Here is a 20,925-nt window from a genome sequence, read left to right on the forward strand (position 1 = left end):
CCACTACACTCCAGTCTGGGCGACAGAGTGAGACTCCAACTCAAAAAAAAAAAAAAAAGATGTAAGATCAGTTTGGGAAGACTCAGGCAGCTGGAACTTGTGGGTCACAACACTGGAAAGGACAAATCTGTATAGTGAGAGAACTCTGCAGATCAAGATTCCCCTTGACTCTCTTTACTGATCTGTAACTGCACAGGGTGAAATTCTTTGAGGCTGAGGAACAGAAAGCAGTGAGCTGAGCAATCCATGAGGCTCACAAGTGTCCACATTTTCCCACCAAGAGCAGAGACCCTGTAAAACATGGAACATCGAGAAGAGAACTCAGAAGGGTATTGTATCTTGCTAGTGGAGACAAATTTGCCTGAAACTAAAGGCTTCTCTTTAGAGTGAACCCACCAGAATGAAGTTTAAAAGCAAGTCTTGGAAGAATCGAACCAATCCTAAGTAATTTAACTCTGGGACAAAACAATGTCCAGTACATGAAAGGAATAAAACAAAACCCAACACCCAATGATATAAAATTAACACGGTCTGGCATCTAATAAAAATATGACTCATAACCAGAAGAAAAATTAATAAAAAGCAGACCCCAAAATAACAACAATGGAATTAGAAACAAGAACATGAAAATATTATAAACATGGAAACGGAACATGATAAAGAGCAATATAGAAGATATAAAAAGGACACAAATGAAACTTCTAGAGATAAATACAACATCTGAAATAAAAAGTTGACTGGATAAAATAGCAAATTAGATACTACAAAAGAAAATATTACTACATTTAAAAACAAAAATTGAAGTTATAAAAAAATGAAACACAGATTAACTGCCCACCAAAAAAAGAAAAAAAAGGAACTCAAAGCATCAGTGATCTGTGGGACGACTTCAAGTAACCTAATTTATGTGTGAGTAGGATCCCATAAGGAAAAGAAAGAGAGGAAGGGATAGAAGAAATATTCAAAGAAGTAACAGTGCCAGAAAAACTAGATACCCATATGCAAAAAATAAAAAAAAGAACTTAAACCTTATTTCATGACATAATAGAAAATTAACTCAAGGTAAATTATAAATCTAAATATAAAACTTAAAACTATAAAAGCTTAGAAGACAACATAAGATTTCATCTTTATGACCTTGGGATAGGCAAGGACTTCTTAACTAGGGCACAAGAAGCCCTAGTTAAGAAAAAAATTGATACACTGAACTTTATGAAAATTAAAAACATCTTCTCAGCTGGGCTCGGTGGCTCAGCCTGTAATCCCGCGCCTTGGGAGGCTGAGGTGAGTGGATTGCCTGAGCCTGCGGGTTCGAGACCCACCTGGGCAACTTGATGAGACCTCATCTCTACAATAAATAAAAAAATTAGCTGGGCGTGGTAGCGCGCGCCTGTAATTCCAGCTACTTGGAAGGCTGAGGTAGAAGGATCGCTGGAACCCCAGCAGGTTGAGGCTGCAGTGGCTGGGAACAGTCACTGCACTCCAGTCTGGGCAACAGAGTGAGACTCCAACTCAAACAAATAAAATAAAATAAATAAAAACATCTTCTCTTGAAAAGACACTGTTAAAAAAATAAAAAGGCAAACCACAGACAGGTAGAAACTATTTGTGAAACATTTATCTACATAAAGAACTTATAGCCAGGCACCGTGGCTCACAACTGTAATCCCAGCACTTTGGGAAGTAGAGGCAAGAGGACTGCTTGAGTCCAGGGGTTCGAGACCAGCCTGGGCCACTTGGCAAGATCTCATCTCTACAGTAAAATAAAAAATTTAGCTGGGTGTGGTGGTGTGCATCTGTGGTTCAGCTACTTGGAAGGCTGAGGTGGAAGAATCGCCTGAGGCCAGCAGGTTGAGGCTGTGGTGGCATGAGTGTGCCACTGCACTCCAGCCTGGGAGACAGAGTGTTAGACTCACACTCGAAAATAAAATAAAATAAAGAGCTCAGGCCAAGAAGAAATGTCCAGGAGAGAAAGAAGTGTCAGTAGTGAAATAAGCTGAAGAAAACTGAAGAGACTTCAAGGAACAGAAAAAGAGAAATGTCAGGACCCAGCTGGTAAGTATGGAAAGTGGACCTGTCTGCAGAGCCAGTGACTCTGCTCTGGCTGGGGAAGCGGAGACTAGGGAGGCATGTAGGTTGTTTCCACTTCTTGGAGCTTGTGAATAATGCCACCCTAACATTCACACAGAAGTGTTGGGTCGTATGTTTTCATTTCTCTTAGGTAAAAACCTAGAAAGGGTATTAGTGGATCATATGATAGGATTGTTTAATGCTATAAGAAATTGCCAACATGTTTACCAAAGGGGCATTCCCACCAGCAGGACATGAGAGTTCTAGTAGCTCCAGTTCTCACCTAGACTGGATACTATCCTTCTTGTATTACTTGAGCCCTTCCAATGGGAGTGTAGTGGTGTCTCATTGTGACACCTCAGTCTTCCAAGTAGCTGGAACCACAGACACATACCACCACACCCAGCTAAATTTTTTATTTTATTGTAGCTTTTCTCCTAAGATCAGGAACATGACAAGAATGTCTGCTCTTGCCATTTCTGGTGATTCTAGCCAGTGCAATTAGGTAAGAAAAATAAACAAAAAGCATTCAGATTGGAAAGAAAAAGATAAAAATGATCACTGCTGCACGGTATATTATCTTGTATAAAGAAAATCCGAAGGAGTCCACAAAAAACGTATTAGAGCTAATAAATAAGTTCAGGAAGGTTATAGGATAAAAGATCAACATACAAATATGAAGGGTAGCTCTGTATAGTAGCAACAAACAATCTAAAAAGGAAATTAAGAAAATAATTCTATTTACAACAGCATCAGAAGAATAAAATAGGAACAATTTATAAATTATTTAATGAAAGATGTGCATGATGTGTACATTGAAAACTATAAAACACCACTGAAAGAAATTAAAGAGACCTAATAAATGAAAAGATATCCTGTATTCATGGATTTGAAGATACAATATTGTTATGACAATACACCCTAAATTAACCTACAGATTTAATGTAAGTTCTATTAGAATTTCAGATGGTTTTTCTTCTTTCTTCTTCTTTTTTTTTTTTTTGCAAAAATTGACAAGCTGATCCTAAAATCCATGTGCAAGTGTAAGAAATTCAGAATAGCCAAACAAATGTTGAAAAAGAAGAATAAAGTTGGAGGATTCATAGATCCTAATTTCAAAAGTTAACACAAAGCAATGGTGATCAAGACAGTGAGTTCCTGGTATAAGGACAGACATATAGAACAATGGAATAGAAGTAAGAGTCCAGAAATAAACCCATAATTTATAGTCAACTGATTTTTTTCACTATGGTGCTGAGGCAATTCAAGGGGGAAAGGACATTGGCTTGAACATATAATGCCAGAACAAATGAATACTCACATATGCAAAAGAGTGAGGCTGGTCTGGCACCTCCTACCAAATACAAACATTAACCCAACATGGATCAGAGGTAAGAGCTAAAATGATACAATTTGTAGAGGAAAACAAGAGTACAAATCTTTGTGAGTCTGGATTAGGCAATAATTTCTTAGACGTGACTCAGCTACACAAGCAACAAAAGAAAAAACAGATACATCAGATTTCATCAAAACTAGAAACTTCTGTCCATCAAAGAACATTATCATGAAAGGGAAAAGATAACCCACAGAATGGGAGTAAATGTTTGCAAACTGTCTGTCATATAAAGGACTAATATCTAGAACATATAAAGAACTCTTACAATTCAAGAATAAAAAGTCAACCTACTTTAAAAAATGGGCAAAAGATCTGAATAGACATTTCTCTTAAAGATATACAAATGACCAGTGAGCAATTAAAAAAAAAAAGGTCATCAGTCATTAGGGAAATGCAAATCAAAAGCACAGTGAGATACTATCACTTTATATACACCAAGATAGCTATTAATAAAACAGATGGCCAACGTTAAGGGGTGGTGAGGATGTGGAGAAATGGGAAACTTCATATACTGCAGGTGGGAGAATGTAAGAAGGTGCAGCGGCCTCTTTGGAAACACTTTAGCAATTCCTCAAAAAGTTCAACTTAGAGTTGGCATATGGCCCAGATGTTCCAGTCCTAGGTAAATACTCAAGAGAACTGAAAACACACATCCCCACAAAAACTTGCCCTTGAATGTTCACAGCAGAATTATTCATAACAGTCCAAAAGAGGAAGCAACCCAAATGTCCATCAACTGATGAAGAGATAAACAAACTGACATCTATACAATGGAATATTATTGAGTCATAAAAATGAATGAAGTAACAACATGGGTGAACCTTGACAACATTATGGTAAGTGGAAAGAATCCAGACACAATCGGCCACAAAGGCACGTTTCCATTTATAAGAAATGTCTAGAATAGGCTTTTAAAAACTACTTACACAACAAATTAACTGACAAGGACAACTAGTTTTAGATGATACGAGATGAGGTACTGGAGAGAGGAGAGGCAGGAACACTGGAAACACCGAAATCACAGATGTTCTGAGACTCTAATGGCTCATTAGAGCAGTATTTTACTCCTGGGGTGGAAATGTGGTGTTTTCATGACATGGTTCTGTCACAGATGCAGACTCTAAGCCCAACTCTTACTAGTAAGAGGCTCTTAACTTTGGACACAGAAATGGGCAGTGGACCAGGGGCCAGAAAGCCCACTAACAAGCTCACTAACCAGCTGTGTGACCTTGGGCAAGTCTCTTAATTGCTCCAGTTTCCACTCTACCTACTGATTAAATGATCTCTAAATGCTAAAATTCTAAAGAGCTGTGAACCTGTGTACTCAGCACCAGACTCGGAATGAACCAAGAGTAAACACCACGTTAACCTAGCAATCTAATAACACTCCCTGTATTATTCTGACTCTGAAAGACAGCTAGGAATCATCTGCTTATTTTAGAAGCTCACTGTTCCCTGGGAAAGATACTTTTGGCACAAGCAGCAGTTCAGATGACAGTCCCAGTGTTTTGGAGAAAACCAACTAATTTATTGACAACAAAGCCTGTTTTTTTTTCTCTTGAAATTTCATAGCTGTAGGCCCAGAAATAAAGTCCTCAGAAGACTCCAAAAATATGTTCTCAATTCCCTTTTATCTCCCACCCAGAGCTGAGAGAATAGCACCAACTGTGTCATATTAAACACATCTGCATCCAACATCGATAAAATGCATGACCGAAGAACAGATAAGAATTGTTTTCAATTTGTTCAGATGGAATTGGTTAAATTTAACCTAATTAGACCAAATAATCAAAACAGGTGTTTGTAAGATGCCAATGTTTTTATTCTCTGTAATTGCTCGGCTATATTTCCCAGGAACTTAGATAAAGGAAGTTAATATGTCATAAAAGTCACTGACCTTATATTTATTCGTGTCACACATAGATTATTCATGTTCTAGGCAGTCCGAATACAAGGCATTGTTGACTGCTCCTCACAGATTTTACCACTTAACCATCATCAATATCTAAGCTGGCCCGTGGGAGGGCTTACATGACCCAACTCCATTATAGAAATACAAGCAGTAATAAACGCCAGCCTGTCTTCTAATCTTATACTGATCTACAAAGCACACTGAATTGGTATTTGGATATTTCGGGATTCTGACTTCACTTTCACAAGCTGGTCGTTTTTAAGGTATTTAAAAAAATAATAATAACAACAATAAAAGTTACATTCCAGTTAAAACAAAATGTTTATTGCACTTGGCAGAGTGATGAGATCTGAAAAATCCCAACTAACGAAGAAACCACAAAGGCGGTCACCAGCGTCCTGGTCTTGGGAGGTGACTTGTGCAGCAGTCATAGGTCCACTTTCAAAGGGAAAAGGGGGGTAGTGGCCAAATGGGGGGTGGCAGCGTATAAGCAGCCAGGCCTCTCCTTCTAGTAACTCACTCCAGCACCGGGTGTGCTCTCAGATTATTCCTCATGCCCCGGGGATGGGAAACAGAAGCGCAGGCAGAAAAAGGCCCATAAAAGCCTGTGACTTGGAAGCTCCTGTAAAGGGGGGCTCTCTCTAAGGCCTGGGAAGCTGAGTCCACAGAGCGGGTCCTGGGGTTCCCCCACCTAGGAGAGTGACTGGTGTTTCCTGACTGGCCCTGATTGGGCTGTGGGGCCACAGGTGGGTGACTGGAGCGCTTCACTCCCCACTCCCACCTCCCAAACCCCAGTGCTGCCCCTTAGGATCCACATGACATCGGGCAGTTCTCTCTGTGCCTCGGTTGCGTCGTGTATCAAATAAAGGGACATTAATACCTCTGTCAAAGTGCACATAAAATGTCTGGCACAGAGTTAAGTGCTCAACAAGTGTTGGCCACTATTATTATGGCCCTTACAAGGAGGATGATATTGAAAAGAATGCTTTCTGAAAACACACATTTCAAGGGCAGGAAAACAGTCTCTGAGATCACTCGTATGAAGGGGTGTGGACGGACAAATCCTTCTCCACCTAACACGTTTTTATGAAATTGTTATGATGTCATTTCTGTATTTCTTTGGGATTAACTAATCCTCTTCAAGAGTCATACTTCAATATATTATACACATAATTACAAAAGAACTAGGTTGCATGAAATTTGTACAATGGAGACTAAGAGAGGAAAACCCACTCGGATCCCACCAAGAGCTTAAAATGAAAGTCTAAAAGTGCAAGTAGGCAAAATATTTGCTTAAGTACTTGGTAAAAGAAAATGTGCAATCTGATAGCTGTGACAAACATACGTTTAAGGGGTGTGGGCATACGAGACAAACAGAAAGTCCATCTCTCAGAGTAAAAGAGGTAAATATTTAGTCAAGTCTCAGGCGGTATTTCAGTAAACAGGTATTTCAATGGAAAATCTCCAACCCGAGAGCAAATAATTTAAGATGGGCTGAAAATGAGAGTGAGAGCCCTCGCCCCCTCATCTCCACCAGGCCTGTCACCCGGCCTGAGTCCTACGGCAGCTGGGCTTTTTCTTCCTCATTCTCCCAACTGGAGACTGTAATTCTCTTTCCAGCAGGAAACTGATATATACTAATAATGACAGCTGGATTCAGAAGAGGAAAAAGAACACAGGGGACAGAGAGTCCTTGTGGGTTTAAATCACTTTAAAACTCAAAATAAAACCCCAGATTTGGAATTCTTAAAACTTAGTTAATGGCTGAGGAAACCTCAAATGATTTGGGAGTACTAAGATAAAAGTCTGAATTACACAAAACACATCATTATCTTAAGCTTTTCTAATCATCTTCTTTGCCTTTCTCCTTCTCTGTTTTCCTCCTTGTTTATGCCCCCAGACCTTCAGTGGGGTTCTCAGACATTTCAGAGGCGGGAATGGGCTTCCACGGTCACTTGCAGAATAGGGTTTGAAGAGGGGATGGCCAGATCCTTCTACATCCAAAAACCTTGCCTGAAATTATTACTTCATTTCCTTTGTGGTAATTGATCCCCTTCAAGATTCATAGTTAAGTACCCTTCATAAACACACACACACACACACACACACACACACAAATCAAGCAGAATTATGTATCATTAGTGAAACAGAAAATAAGAGCATGGCACCCACTTGTAATCCCACCAGTCTAAAATCATGATTTTTAGCACAATGCTGCCTTTAATTCTATTCTGGTCCTCCATTCCCCACCCCCTACCTCCCAAAACCCTAATATTGGTTATCAAAATGACTGGGCAAATCTCCCTAATATTCAGTGAATAAATTTTCTTTTTGAGTGGCAACAGGAACTTGGTTCCATAGGGTCCTAAGAATCCCATGAGGATGAGGGCAGAGGAGAAGGTCACCTTGTCTTAAAAACCACGTGATCCCACTCTCTGTCTTATATCCTCCAATAATCTCCTTTGACTAAAGGGTCAAATCCAAGCTCCTTAGACTGAGTTTCTGCTTTCCCAGCCTCACTTCCAGTCAAGCCTGCCTGGCCTCGAGCCCAAAACTCCAGGTGTCCTAGCTGTCTGAAGGCTATGCTGATCTGTGCCCCTGTGGCTTGGCTATCCTCCTCCTTCTGTAACACCCACCCCTGCCTCACCCATGCGGTGAGTCCCTACCCATCGTCAAAACTCTGCTCAACCACCTCCTCCTCCAGGAAGCCAGTAGAAATGACCTATCTTTCTTTAGTACCTCAAATGTGTCCCATACATACTTCCATTACATGTAGCATCTGAAAAATTCCTTATCACTCCTACTTATAAGCCCAAGACATACTCATCTCTATCTCCAGTTATCAGTGCTTGATAATGTCTGATGGTTGAAAAATTAAAAGAGCAAGAAAAGAAATGATCTTTTTCTGACTCAGAGAGGCAGGGGCATCCCTACTCAAGTGAATTCCTGACACACTGTGCCCAGGGTATTATACTTCAGCACTTTCCAGGAAAGCAAGCATTTCTTCTTTCCTGAAGATGTTTGAGAATGTGAGGAGAACCGAGAAGGTGAAGGATTGAACACAATTCTGCCAGGCTGCAAGGGACTGGCTCAGATGCATGGTTTCCAGCTAATAAGAATAATAGCTAACATTCTGTGCCATGCAAAGTACATTCTTTACACCCAGTTTTACTTGTGTAAGTTGCCAACCACTCTAGGATACAGATACTCTCATCCCCATCTGCAACTAAAAAAAAGTATCTTAAAGGTTTAAATAACTTACTTAAGACCATAAAGTTAGTAAATGGCAAATTTGGGATTAAAACCCACAGATGTGGCTTCAGAGTCTATGTGGCATACTCCCCACTCTGAGCTTTGTGAACTAATAATGGGGGTAGATATATACATATATATTAACAAATAAGTACATGTAATATGACTTCAGAAAATGAATTCACATCTGATGCATGCATTTGAGACCTGTATCTTAATAGCTGTTACTATTTTAAAACTAAGGAAACTGGCTTTCAATCAATCAGTTGATAATAAATCAATTTAATGAGGGCCTGCTATGTGCTTAGTTGGGTGACAAAGAATCTAAGACACAGTCCATTCTTTCAGTGAGCTTAAAAAGGTAAAACCTTAAATATATATCATTATTTTGAAAGCATACTAAAATCTACACATCCAAATAAGTGATCACCTTATTTGGCGATATACTTACCTATTGTTCAAATTGCCTTTGCATGTTTATGAAAGACATAAGAATAGATTTCACTACTTTAAGCTCAGTGTATTTTTATCCCTAACAGGGCTATCCACCGTGTCATTTTATTTGATATTTAGTTCTAAAAATCTATTCCATCCTCAAATGAAGGATATTTGCTATCCCTGTTTGTGTTGATGTTTTACATGGATATACACTTTCCTACAGATAGATATATAGATACACACACACACAAATACACAGTGGTTTTATGAGGTCAATTCCCTACGACTAGACAAAATCAGTTCTACCCAATAAAAATATGAGGAACAAAAATAATACAAATATGTACCACATAGTAATTTAAAATATAAATAGCCAAACTTTTCATCATTAATAATGTTACCTTAATGTATCTTTTTTATGATGTCATTAAAAATTTTTCAAATTTCTTTATTTGACAAAGTCAAAATACATATTTCAATGACAATTTTACCTTTTCTTATTTTTTCCCATTCTTATTTTATTTTTTTTCTTATTCTCTTTTTAGTTGGGAGTCTCACTCTGTCACCTAGACTGGAGTACAGTGGCACACTCATGGCTCACTGCAGCCTTGACCTCCTGGCTCAGGCGAACCTTCTGTCTCAGCCTTCCAAGTAGCCACCATGCCTGGCTAATTTTTTGATTTACTGTAGAGCCGAGGTCTTGCCAAGTTGCCCAGGTTGGTCTCAAACCTCTGAGCTCAGGCAATCCTCTCAGCTCCGCCTACCAAAGTGCTGGGATTATAAGTGTGAGCCACAATGCCTGGCTGAGAAATTTTACACTCATTTTCTCCATCCTACGTCTTTGGAATCTGGCACATATTTTATACTTACAGAGCGTCACCTCCATTTGGACTAGCCACATCTGAGTGCTCAGGAGCCACATGTGGCTAGCAGCTGCCATACTGGATAGCACAGGATGACATTTTTAGAGTGATGGCTGTCATACTAGAATTAGAGGACAAGCACCCTGGCCACCCATATCTTACTGGGCAAAGTAATGACCTTAAGAGAAGTAATATATGAATGCAAGTGAGATACTGGGCATATCTTACTGGGCAAAGTAATGACCTTAAGAGAAGTAATATATGAATGCAAGTGAGATACTGTGGAGAATAAAAGATAGCTTATGATCACATGTAATTTTAACAGTTGGGAGGAAAGGTTGGGCCAAAAAAGCCAGAGTCATCCTCACGGAGCCCAGCTCAACAGTAAAGGATGGGTAGCTGGGAAGAGGGAGGTATTTTACAACATTTGAGGGTTAACTCTTCTAGACAAGGAATAATGGTACTAAATGAGCCAAGAAAAACTCAGTTCAAATAAACGAATGATTACAGTCAACCACAAACTGTTAGACTCCCAATGAATGGATTTGTAAGCAGTAACTCTGTTACGGCCCAGGTCCTTTAGATACATAGGCAGAGAGGAATTATAGAGTTGTATGGAAATCGGAAGTGAAATACAGAAGTGGGGAAAATTTAAAACAATGTACTTGGTAACATCTGAGTTATCATCTCTTTATCATCTCAGTACTGTGGTCAAGTATAAACTAAAGTGGATGCAACTCTGAGGTCCCTTACAGCTATGGTGACCTGTGATTTACTGTGCAAAACCTGGTCACTTTCAAGACTAAAAGGGGGCACTACTAATAATAATGCTAGGATAAGGGGCATAAACTGGGACTGTTTTATAAAACTTCATGATCCCATACTACCAAGTGACACAACAGCTACCCCTATCCAGGGATGTGGAGCTGATGAAAGTCTAGCATGTTCTATTACCTCTGCATGGCCATAGGGACTTTGTGGGCTAATACACATCAATCCGGGTGAGGCGGTTTGGCACCCCCCAGGTCCCCTCATGTCCCCCTGCAAAGCATTTTAAATTGGTTTGAATTTGGGAATAGGGTTCCATATGGACAGAGCTGGACTTTGACAGGCTGAACATATTTACTGAAGACAACAAATCATTGACAGACTAAATGCAACAGAGGAAAGGCCTGGCCTGCGTGTGCTCAGAATCTGACTTTGTAATTGTAGCCTCCTTGAGACAGGCCTAATCAATTAGAAGAGGTTGATTTTAACCAGTTGCAGGCTCATTACCCTGCATTCCAGTTTATGTTGATGAAAATCAGTTTCAGTCGGTGGCCTGGAACTCATGTACAGCACTTCCTGTGGCCTCTTACATAAACACTTCAAAACAATTTTATTTGGAGTTGCCCTTCTCCCTAAACACACACACACACACACACACACACACACACACACACACACACACACACACACAAACATACTCTCTCTCTCTCTCTCTCTCTGTGAATCATGATTAAAATAGAGCAATTGTATGTGGATCTAGAATCCATAACTGGAAACATACATGACCAGGAAACATGCATGAAGTCAGAACTTGAGGCAGTAACTCACACATGCACTGGTGGAGGGGCAGATTTGAGAGAGTGTCAAATATCCAGGCTCCAGCAGCAAGTGAGCTCAGCTCACTGCCACAGAATGGAACAGAATGAACTCTGTTATTGAAAATGACGACCTTTCAAAGAAAATATATAACCTAGCAAAAAGCCAAGGTCTTAGAAACAAAGAAGATATCTGAGGTAAAGTTTGTACTCGTTCCCGAGTGACCAGCTAGAGAATAAACATCAAACTTTCAAGTAAACAAGGACAGGTTTCCCCGAGAAGCTTCTATGAGAGTACTAACTGACACTGATTCTGATGTGAGGCTAGTCTTACAGAAGCAGGGGGAGCATGTGGCGGAGCCGCTCACAACACCTTCTACATTTCAGAGACCTGCAACCATTCCAAAATAGGGACATAAACATAACTATGAATCATACCTGGCGGGCTGTCCTTGGTGGGTCTGTTGAGGCAGCGAGTCAACAGGAAGACAATATCAATATATACAGCTCTGGTCACCAAACATGGATTTTGCCTAGAAAGGTAACGAACAAAATTATTGATATTTTCTCTCCCATAGGCCTGGGTCATACCTATTTTCTCCAGGTGTGACATGAGTCAACAGTTATGGTAAATGCTAAAAAAAGAAAAGAAAAGAAAAAAAGATGTATGATCATCAATGGCAAGAAAATCTATCAGCACTTCCTGTGGAACATGAAATCCTTGAACATATGGTGGAGGCCAGGGATACATATGGACAAAAGAGATAAAGCTCTATTCAAATATACCAAAAACAAACAAAAACCAAGACCCCATCCCAGTTAGTCGAAAACAAAGTGGGGCAGAGGGAGGGGAGATGATATTCTGTTGCTTTCCTCTTAGGTGGAGACATTTGGGGGGAAAAAACCATTGGTCATAAAAATCAGACTTGCTTAGTAAAGGTAAAGAACAGAATACAGGAGCCCTCATGAAGGGATGAATGCTGTTACCACAGCAGTGGGTTGGTTACTTTGAGACTGAGTTTGTTGTAAAAACAAGCTTGGGCAGATTTCCTCTCCATCTGCAAGCTCGCTTCATGCTCGCTTCTGCCTTCCGCTCTTCCACCATGACATGACCCTCACCAGATGCTCTTGGATTTTCCAGGCCCCCAAACCGTGAGCTGAATATGCTTCTTCTTCTTCTTTTAAACAAATTAGCCAGTCCATGGCAGTCTGCTATGGCAGCAGAAAGTGGACTAAGACACTTCACTGTGAGTTCCTGTGGGTGTTGCGATGTGGCACCGTAAACTTAAAATGCCCCCCTCAGGGCCTGACCATGGTGGATGCTCCAGAAGGTTCATTCTCTGCCCATCTCCACTCCCAAGAGAAGATGAAGGGGTGGCGTTGACTCTGGCCCAAGTGTTCTGGCTGATGAATTTCCATTTGGCTTGACCTCTAGACCATCCCTTCTCATTCTCTGTAAATTGACAGTTTCGCCCTTTCCCTAAGTTTATTCCCCCTTCTGCCTATATCCTGAGGCTGGCATATGCTCTAACATGAAAAGCATGTATCAGACACTTCCGATGTGAAGCGAACTGCCTTGAGTTAGGCCTCTTTTTTTTGCTGACCCGCTCTGTCTCAGCCCCACGGACTGGCTTCACTTACAGGGTCTGATAGCTCTTTGACTCCTCCCCCACTGAAACCACTGGTTTTTAAGCAGGCCTCAGGTCTGGCCTAATTTCACACCTGGCTGTTTTTAACCATAGTTTTAACAATTAGATAACACGTGCACACAGTATAAAAATAATTCAAGCAGTGCAGAGGAACAAATTCCAAGTAGGTACAAAGTTTAAACATTTAAAAAATGAAACTGCAAAATCCTGCAAGAAAACATGGGTGAATTAATATACATATAAAATCTTAGAGAAGAGTTGGACTTTGTAAGCATGACGTAAGACCCAGAAGACATTAAAATATTAATATATTTTCATAAAACTAAACATCTCTGAATTGTAAAAAAACTATTATTATTAATCTATTTATCTATTATTATTATTATTAATTTATCTATTTTTGAGTTGGAGTCTCACTCTGTCACTCAGACTGGAGTGCAGTGGCCACTCCCAGCCACTTCAGCCTCGACCTCCTGGGCTCCAGTGATCCTTCCATCTCAGCTTTCCAAGTAGCTGGAACTACAGGCACGCGCTACCACGCCCAGCTAATTTTTGATTTATTGTAGAGATGAGGTCTCGTCAAGTTGCCCAAGTGGGTCTCAAACCCATGGACTCAGGCAATCCACTCACCTTGGCCTCCCAAAGTGCTGGGATTACAGGCTGAGCCACCGAGCCCGGCCTGAAAAAAAATTATTATTAACGTTCAAAGACAAATAACACTGTAAAAACATATTTGCAACAAGGGACAGATTTCCTTAATAAGCAAAGAGTTCCTACAAATCAGTATGAAAAAGACCATGCAGTGAGAATGAAGTCCCCTTCCCGCAACCCTACCCCGTCCATGTTCTGCTATTACTGCTTCCTGGTGTATCCCTCTAGGCTCACTCTACTCATTTGCAGGCATCTGTCTGTACTATCCCCTACTTATTTTTACAAAAATGGTGACACACTATATACTAAGTTCTGAGCATGATTCCTTTTCACTGATATATTTTGGGCATCATTCTGTTAGGGACATAGAGATTTGCCTCGTTTTCTTACTGAGCATAAATGGCTCCACTTCATGGATGTATCTGCCCCCTCTTGACACAATCCAGACTGTTGAAAACACACTGCTGTAATAACTATATTTATGCATCAGTTGTGTGCATATGGATGTATATTCAGAGGCAAAATTCCTAGAACCTGAATTGCTGGATCAAGGTATTCGCACATTTGATTTTTTTTCATTTAACAAAATACTCTCCAAAGAGGCTGAACCAATTTACATTTTACTAACAGGTTTAAGAATTCCTGTTTCTTGCCTGAGCCTGTGGGTTCAAGACCCGCCTGGGCAACTTGGTGAGACCTCATCTCTACAATAAATCAAAAATCAGCTGAGCATGGTAGCACATGCCTGTAATTCCAGCTACTCAGAAGGCTGAGGCGGAAGGATTGCCGGAGCCCAGCAGGTCGAGGCTGCGGTGGCCGGGAGCAGCCACTGTACTCCAGTCTGGGCAACAGAGTGAGACTCCAACTCAAAAAGAAAAAAAAAGAAAAAAAGAATTCCTGTTTCCCCACAACCTGGCCAACACAACACATTACAACTTTTTGATCTATGCCAAGATGATAAGTGAAAAAACAGTATCTCATTATTTTTTATTTGGGGTCTCACTCTGTCGCTCAGGCTGGAGAACAGTGGCACGCTCATGGCCACTGCAGTGTCAACCTGCTGGGCTCAGGTGATCCTCCCACCTCAGCCTTCCAAGTAGTTGCAACTATAGGCACGTGCTACCATGCCTTTATTGTAGAGACTTTACACGCCTTTATTGTAGAGACTTTACACGCCTTTATTGTAAGAGACAAGGTCTCACCAAGTTGCCCAGGCTGGTCTTGAACCCCAGGGCTCAGGCGATCCTCTTGCCTTGGCCCCCCAAAGTGCTGGGATTACAGGTTTGAGCCACTGCGCCAGGCTTGTTTATTTTTTATTTTTGTAGGAGTCTCACTCTGTAGCCCAGGCTGGAGTGCAGTGGCACAACCACAGCCACTGCATCCTTGATCTGCTGGGCTTGAGTCATTCTTCAGTCTCAGCCTTCCAAGTAGCTGGGACTATAGGCATGTCACCACACCCAGCTAATTTTTTGATTTTATTGTAGAGATGAAGTCTCACCATATTGCCCAAGGTGGTTGCAAACTCCTGGGCTCTGACAATCCTCTTGCCTTGGCCTCTGACAATCCTCTTGCCTTGGCCTCCCAAAGTGCTGGGATTATAGGTGTGAGCCACTGTGCCCAGTCAGTAGCATTTCACTGCTTTAAACTGCAACTATATTAAAAGTGAGGTTGACCATTCCCTTCAAAAAAGACACCTGAATTTTCCTTTCTATGAACTGTGTTCAAATTCTGTTGTTGGTCTTTTCCATACTGATTTGTAGGAGCTCTTCGTACATTAAGGAAATCTGCCCCTTGTTACATGTGTTGCAAAAATGTTTTTAGAGTTTGTCATTTATTTTTGAACTTTAATAATATTTTTGTAATTCAGAAACGTTTCATTTTATGCAAATATACTAAAATTTTCATGTCTTCTAGGTCTTATGTCATGCTTACAAAGTTCAACTCTTCTCTAAGATTTTATATGTATATTAAATCACCCATATTTTCTTATAGGACTTTACAGTTTCATTTTTAAAAATGTTTAAGCTTTGTATCTACCTGGAATTTGTTTTGCTTTTTTGTTTCCCAATCTTGCCTGTATCTTTTGTCTCTCATTTTCCCTGGGACTCTCAATCACAACTTCCTGTTGGGACTCTTCCACAGTCTATGAAACCTTTGATGATCTCATTCCCAAACCTACGACTTGCCCTGTTGAACAGGTGGGACGTCCCCTACCAAAGAAAGAGCCACTCAGGGAAGAAAGAAAACCCGATGCCAGGGGCTAGCCATGGCATCAGGAACCATGAGACCTGGCACCAGGCTGAGCCAATGGCCTAAGATGGCAGGTGGAATGCCTCCTGTCATCCAGTTTTACGCCAGATGCAGGGAGGAGATGCACACGAGATGGCTTCTGACCACTGAGTGGTCTGATTTTTAGAGACAAAAAACAAAGGCAAACTTTGGAATAAGATGTAAGGAGTTAAGAGAAAAAAAAAACACATTAGGGTAAAATGAAGAAATGAAGATATTCCAACTGGGCCATGTAAGACGTGAAGACTTTAGACAAAGTTGCTACAGAAGGGTATTCTGAGAGGAGGCAGAGATACGGGAAGGGATTCATGTGGCTTGCCCAAGGTCCAAGGGAGGACCAGCTTGGGAGAGTAGAGAATACATGGAGAAGGTAGAAGCAAGAGTGAGGCAGGCCCAGCTTCCAAGGGATGGGACACTTTGTGCTAACTGGGTGTGGCTTTTACTGACTGCTCCCATGTGACCTCAGAGAGTCACAACTTCTTGCCCCAAATGTTTTTCTGGTTTTCTGCAGAGCCATACAGAACCACAAAGGGAAGCTGCTGAGAAACTGGCTTGGCTTTCCAGTCTCATAAGCCTGGCTTCCATGAGATTTCCAGCTAAGTTCAGTTCATAGAGTTTTAAACATTTCTAAATGAATAGAGGAAAGGCTAGCAATCCTCAGAGCCCTTTGCCAGGCTGAAGTGTTTTGCATTTTCCTGAGACCTGGCATAGCCTGGCGGCCTTGCTGGCCTCCTAGGACCCTTCGGAACCCACTCTGACTGCTCCCATGACAATGAGGCTTGAGGCCACGTCTGATGTTGCTTTCCATGAAACAGAGAGATCCGGTCCATAAAGGAGTCTGTCCACGGCCGTTCCTTCGAGATGGCTCTGAGGGAAATGCTGGCCTGCAGCCTACTGCTCATGGCTCCACCCTTAAGGACAGCCAAAGCCACATGGCAGCCCTGTCTGGAGTCACAGAGTTGGGCTTCACTTGGAGCTGGCTTCCAAGTCAGGAAAATACTTTTTTTCTTCCTTTTTCTCTTGCTCTTACTTGTGTTTGTTCTGACTTGGAAATGGTACACTGTGCGTTCAGGGTGAGCCAGAGGTTTGTTCTCGGTCTGTCAAGCTACTTTGATGATGGGAATAAAATCCTGAGGAACAGCCAGCCAGCTGGACAGGAAACCAAGCCACAGGGTTTTGGTGGGCTTGGGGATTTTTTTCTACCCCCAAATGGAAAAATCCTGGCATGGGGCATAGCATAATGAAGATTTATAATGTTAAAAAAAAAAAAAAAAACAGAAGCAACCAGGCTCTCACAGATGGGCTGAAGGCAGCGTTGTAGAGGCTCGCAGGGGAGAAGGATTCAGGTACTAAAAAGTTCATGGTCACACACCTCGCGTGAAGTGAAGGCCTTGAAAGAAGCTTGTCTCCTTCCACTTTTCTCCATCATTTGTCCCCTGACAAATATCTACCCAAGAACCTGATTGATACGTTTTTGCCTTGGGAAAACTCTGAACATCATTAACCCCCCTGCCCTCTCTCCTGGAAGGTGGGGGAAGCAGAAGGCCAGCAGAAAGAGCAGGGCTTCCCAGACACGTCCACAAAGGCCCCAGTGTCTAGAGGACAGCAGCAGCTTTTGGGAAGTCTGCAATTAATTATTCACTTCTCCTGTCCCTTCCGGAATCCCAGCGGCTGCAGATCTTTTTAACTGAGGCCTATTCATTCAGAAAACATTTATGAAGAGGCCACCGAGAGCCAGGAATAGTGGCAGGGTTTAGAAATATGAAGATGAAGTGATTCAGTGACACAGTCACTGCCCTCAAGGAACTTAGAGTCCTGAATAGTGTTTTTCAAACTGCAAGTTGTGATTCATTTAGTCAGTTATGAAATCTACTAGGGGTGGTAACCAGCAAAAGAGAAAGAAAGGAAGGAAGAGAGGGAAGAAGAAGAGAGGAGAGAGAGGGGGACAGAGGAGGAAGGGAAGGAGGGAGCTAGGAAAAGGAATGAGGAAGGAGGAAAATATAATCAGAGTGTATCCAAGCAGCAAGGGTAAGCATCATTTTACCAAGGTTTTTGCTATATAAAGGTTTCTATAAAGTCCTGGTCCAGCATGCATGCGTGCATAATTTTTTTTTTTTTTTTTGATTTGGGATCTCTGTCACCCACTGGAGAGCTCGGGGCCCCACTCAATAATGTGAAGCCTTGGTGGGCTCCCTGGAAGAGACAGATACTTCACTCTGGACATTCCCAACTCTTCCAGAAGATTTCCCTGCCACCTTCAGGGGACTGGAAACAGCTGTTCTGGCTTTAGGTTGCTGGTACATCTCTAGGACCTTACAGTATTTAACTTTGTAGTGTAGAAACATTTACTGAGAACCACGGGGGATACCCTACCTGGGGTGGAAAGGGGAGGGAGAGAACAACGTTCTAGCCTTGCAGGGCTTATGGTCTTGTAGAAGGCAGGGGTAGAGAAAAACAAAACACACATTAAAAAAACCCAGCATGTCATGGAGGAGGGGTCTGGAGACATGGCAGGATTTGGTCTGGTGAGAGGAAAGAGAAGGAATTGCGGAAAACAGAACAGGTGCAGCCGACAGGCTTGAAGGCTCTGAACGGCCTGAGTCTCAAGTCCCAGCAGGGCTCACCCCAGCTTACGGGGCTCTCCTCTGGTCTCAGCTCTTGTTCAGGCAGCTCGGATTGCTCCGTTCTCCGCCATGTGAGCAAGAGGCACTGGCAGCTTCTTGCCATGGAGCCAGCACTGAAGCTAGTGAAGCCAGCAGGCCCACCCAGGCTGGGAAGACAACCAGAAAGGGGACATGGGTGTGGATGAGGGGAGTGAAGGCAGGTGAGGAGTGGAGGGGAGGGGAGCAGGAAGGAGGGAGGTTAGAATGGGAGAGGCAAATGACAGAAGGGGAGTCTACGACATGCTTCCACATTCTGTTATGATCTCCACTTGATGCATGTTCAGCCACCCCATGGTCTTTATTTAAAACTTAATCAAGCTGGGTGTGGAGGCATGTATCAGTTATCCCAGCTATTTGGGAGGCTCAGGCAGGAGGATCGCTTGGAGCCAAGAGTTCCGAGACCAGCCTGAGCAACAGGGTGAGACCCCATCTCCAAAAACAAGAACAACCAAAATATAACAGCCTCCCACCAAACCAACTCACTTCTAAGCCTGTCCTCTAGGAAGCCTTCCCTGACTAACCAGCCAGAAAATGCCCTCCAAGGACCAGCTGAATGGCTGACTCGACCCAAGATATTTTGTCAACCTTCCTTTGGTCTCCTGGAGGTCCTGCTGTCCATCTTTGTAGTCTTGGCGGTTCACTGCAATGGTGGCTGTCCACAGACCAGACACTGCCTCTCCTTATAGCGGGCCACATCCTGCGGCTAGGTGGTGAATGTGGAAGCATGCATTCAATACAAAGAGGCCCCCTCCGCCATTCTGATCTCACCACCATCCCCAGCCAAGCAGCATTCTTGGAGGAACAAGGGGGAATTTATTTCCACCAAAATGTCAAATGATCACGAACTGTAGCATATACACTTTTAAACAAGGTATTTCCCCAACTGTGCCATGGAGAGCTTGGCTGTGCACGGCCAGCTGGCAGCTGTGTGCAGGTCTGGCTGCCTCCCAGGGCTGCATTTGATGGTGTACTGCGGCATCCTCCCAGCCTTTCTTTGCAAGTGTCTACATCCATACCTACACGTGTGAGGGCTGCGTGGCCCTCCTACTTAGACTTTACTTTTAAAGTGAATCCATCCTCTATGCCCTGCTCTGGTGGTTGCCCAGTTCATGGGGAAATCTCACTGAGTCACTGCGCAAAGTGAGACCATGGGCTGTGGGTCTGTCCAGAAAGCGACCAAAATCCAGCTGTGCACTACAGAGCATCATGGGCTTCCCTTGAAGAGCAGGTTTAGGGTCTGAGAATCTGTGAAGGCAGAGGCATCTGCCACTTTCCAGGACTCTGGGCAGGCCTTCAGCAAGGCCCAGCAGTCTGCAGAAGGCATTGGGGTCCCCTTCTCTGGTGGGACCAAAGCCATAGCTCCTCGGCCTCACCTGGGATGCCGCTGCTGAGGGGGAAGCTCACAGCTCAATGTCAGGTTTTGCCCTTTCCCTGCCTTGAGCCTTGAGACTCACCTGCCTCCGCAGAGAGCCCCCAGGGAGCCTCCTACACTCCAGGACCCTCATATTTTTCCATCTTTCGATTAGGCATCTTTTTCTCATTAATGTACTCACACTCGAGCTATGTGAGGAGAATGATGAAAAAGAGACCTTGTGTGGGGCTTGGGATTTGTTCAAAGCCTGGGGAAACTGTTTTAGAGGGTGTATGTTTTTTATTCCTTTTATGAGAGATGTGTGTTTCCCTCCCTCTGTGACTTGTTTAAAAGTAAAGTTTAATATGCTGCCAGAGAAATTGCTGGCTAATAACTTAATAAGCTATGTGCTAGGAATCATGGGAGAAAAGTAGGATCCAAGAAAACTTTTATTGTACAGTTTGGGGCTTGGAGAATATATAGCTATGATTATTATATAAAATGCTAACAGAAGTCCCCTTTCTTTTCGAGCCTTCCTTCCTCCTCAAAAAACCAGGAAGGGATAAACATGTGAGGTGAGTGAAATCTGGATGCTACACTTTCATCTGTGTAAACCACCAGGTGAGAATTTCTACCAACACAACCCACAGAACTGGTGTGAACCTGGCAGAACTCACACTTGGAAATTAGCCCTGGCAATAGTAGCCATAATGATAATAGCTATATCAACCGCATTTTATTAAAAGTTTTCTCTTAGCCGGGCTTGGTGGCTCAGCCTGTAATCCCGCGTCTTTGGGAGGCTGAGGTG

At 42.4% G+C, this 20,925-nt stretch overlaps 1 protein-coding gene across 4 annotated transcripts in view; it reads right to left on the reverse strand.

The window, feature by feature from the left end:
- THADA (THADA, armadillo repeat containing) overlaps positions 1-20,925 on the reverse strand; it is a 355,753-nt gene that overhangs the window by 66,192 nt on the left and 268,636 nt on the right. For all 4 annotated transcript variants that reach the window (XM_008069947.2, XM_021718159.1, XM_021718154.1 and 1 more), the window contains exon 31: positions 11,953-12,047. In XM_008069947.2, the coding sequence (XP_008068138.1) occupies positions 11,953-12,047 (95 nt within the window). The remainder of the gene's footprint in view (positions 1-11,952; positions 12,048-20,925) is intronic.

Source organism: Carlito syrichta, unplaced genomic scaffold, assembly GCF_000164805.1.
Source record: "Carlito syrichta isolate Samal-C Ts95f unplaced genomic scaffold, Tarsius_syrichta-2.0.1 Scaffold111520, whole genome shotgun sequence".
In the NCBI taxonomy this organism is placed as follows: domain Eukaryota; kingdom Metazoa; phylum Chordata; class Mammalia; order Primates; family Tarsiidae; genus Carlito; species Carlito syrichta.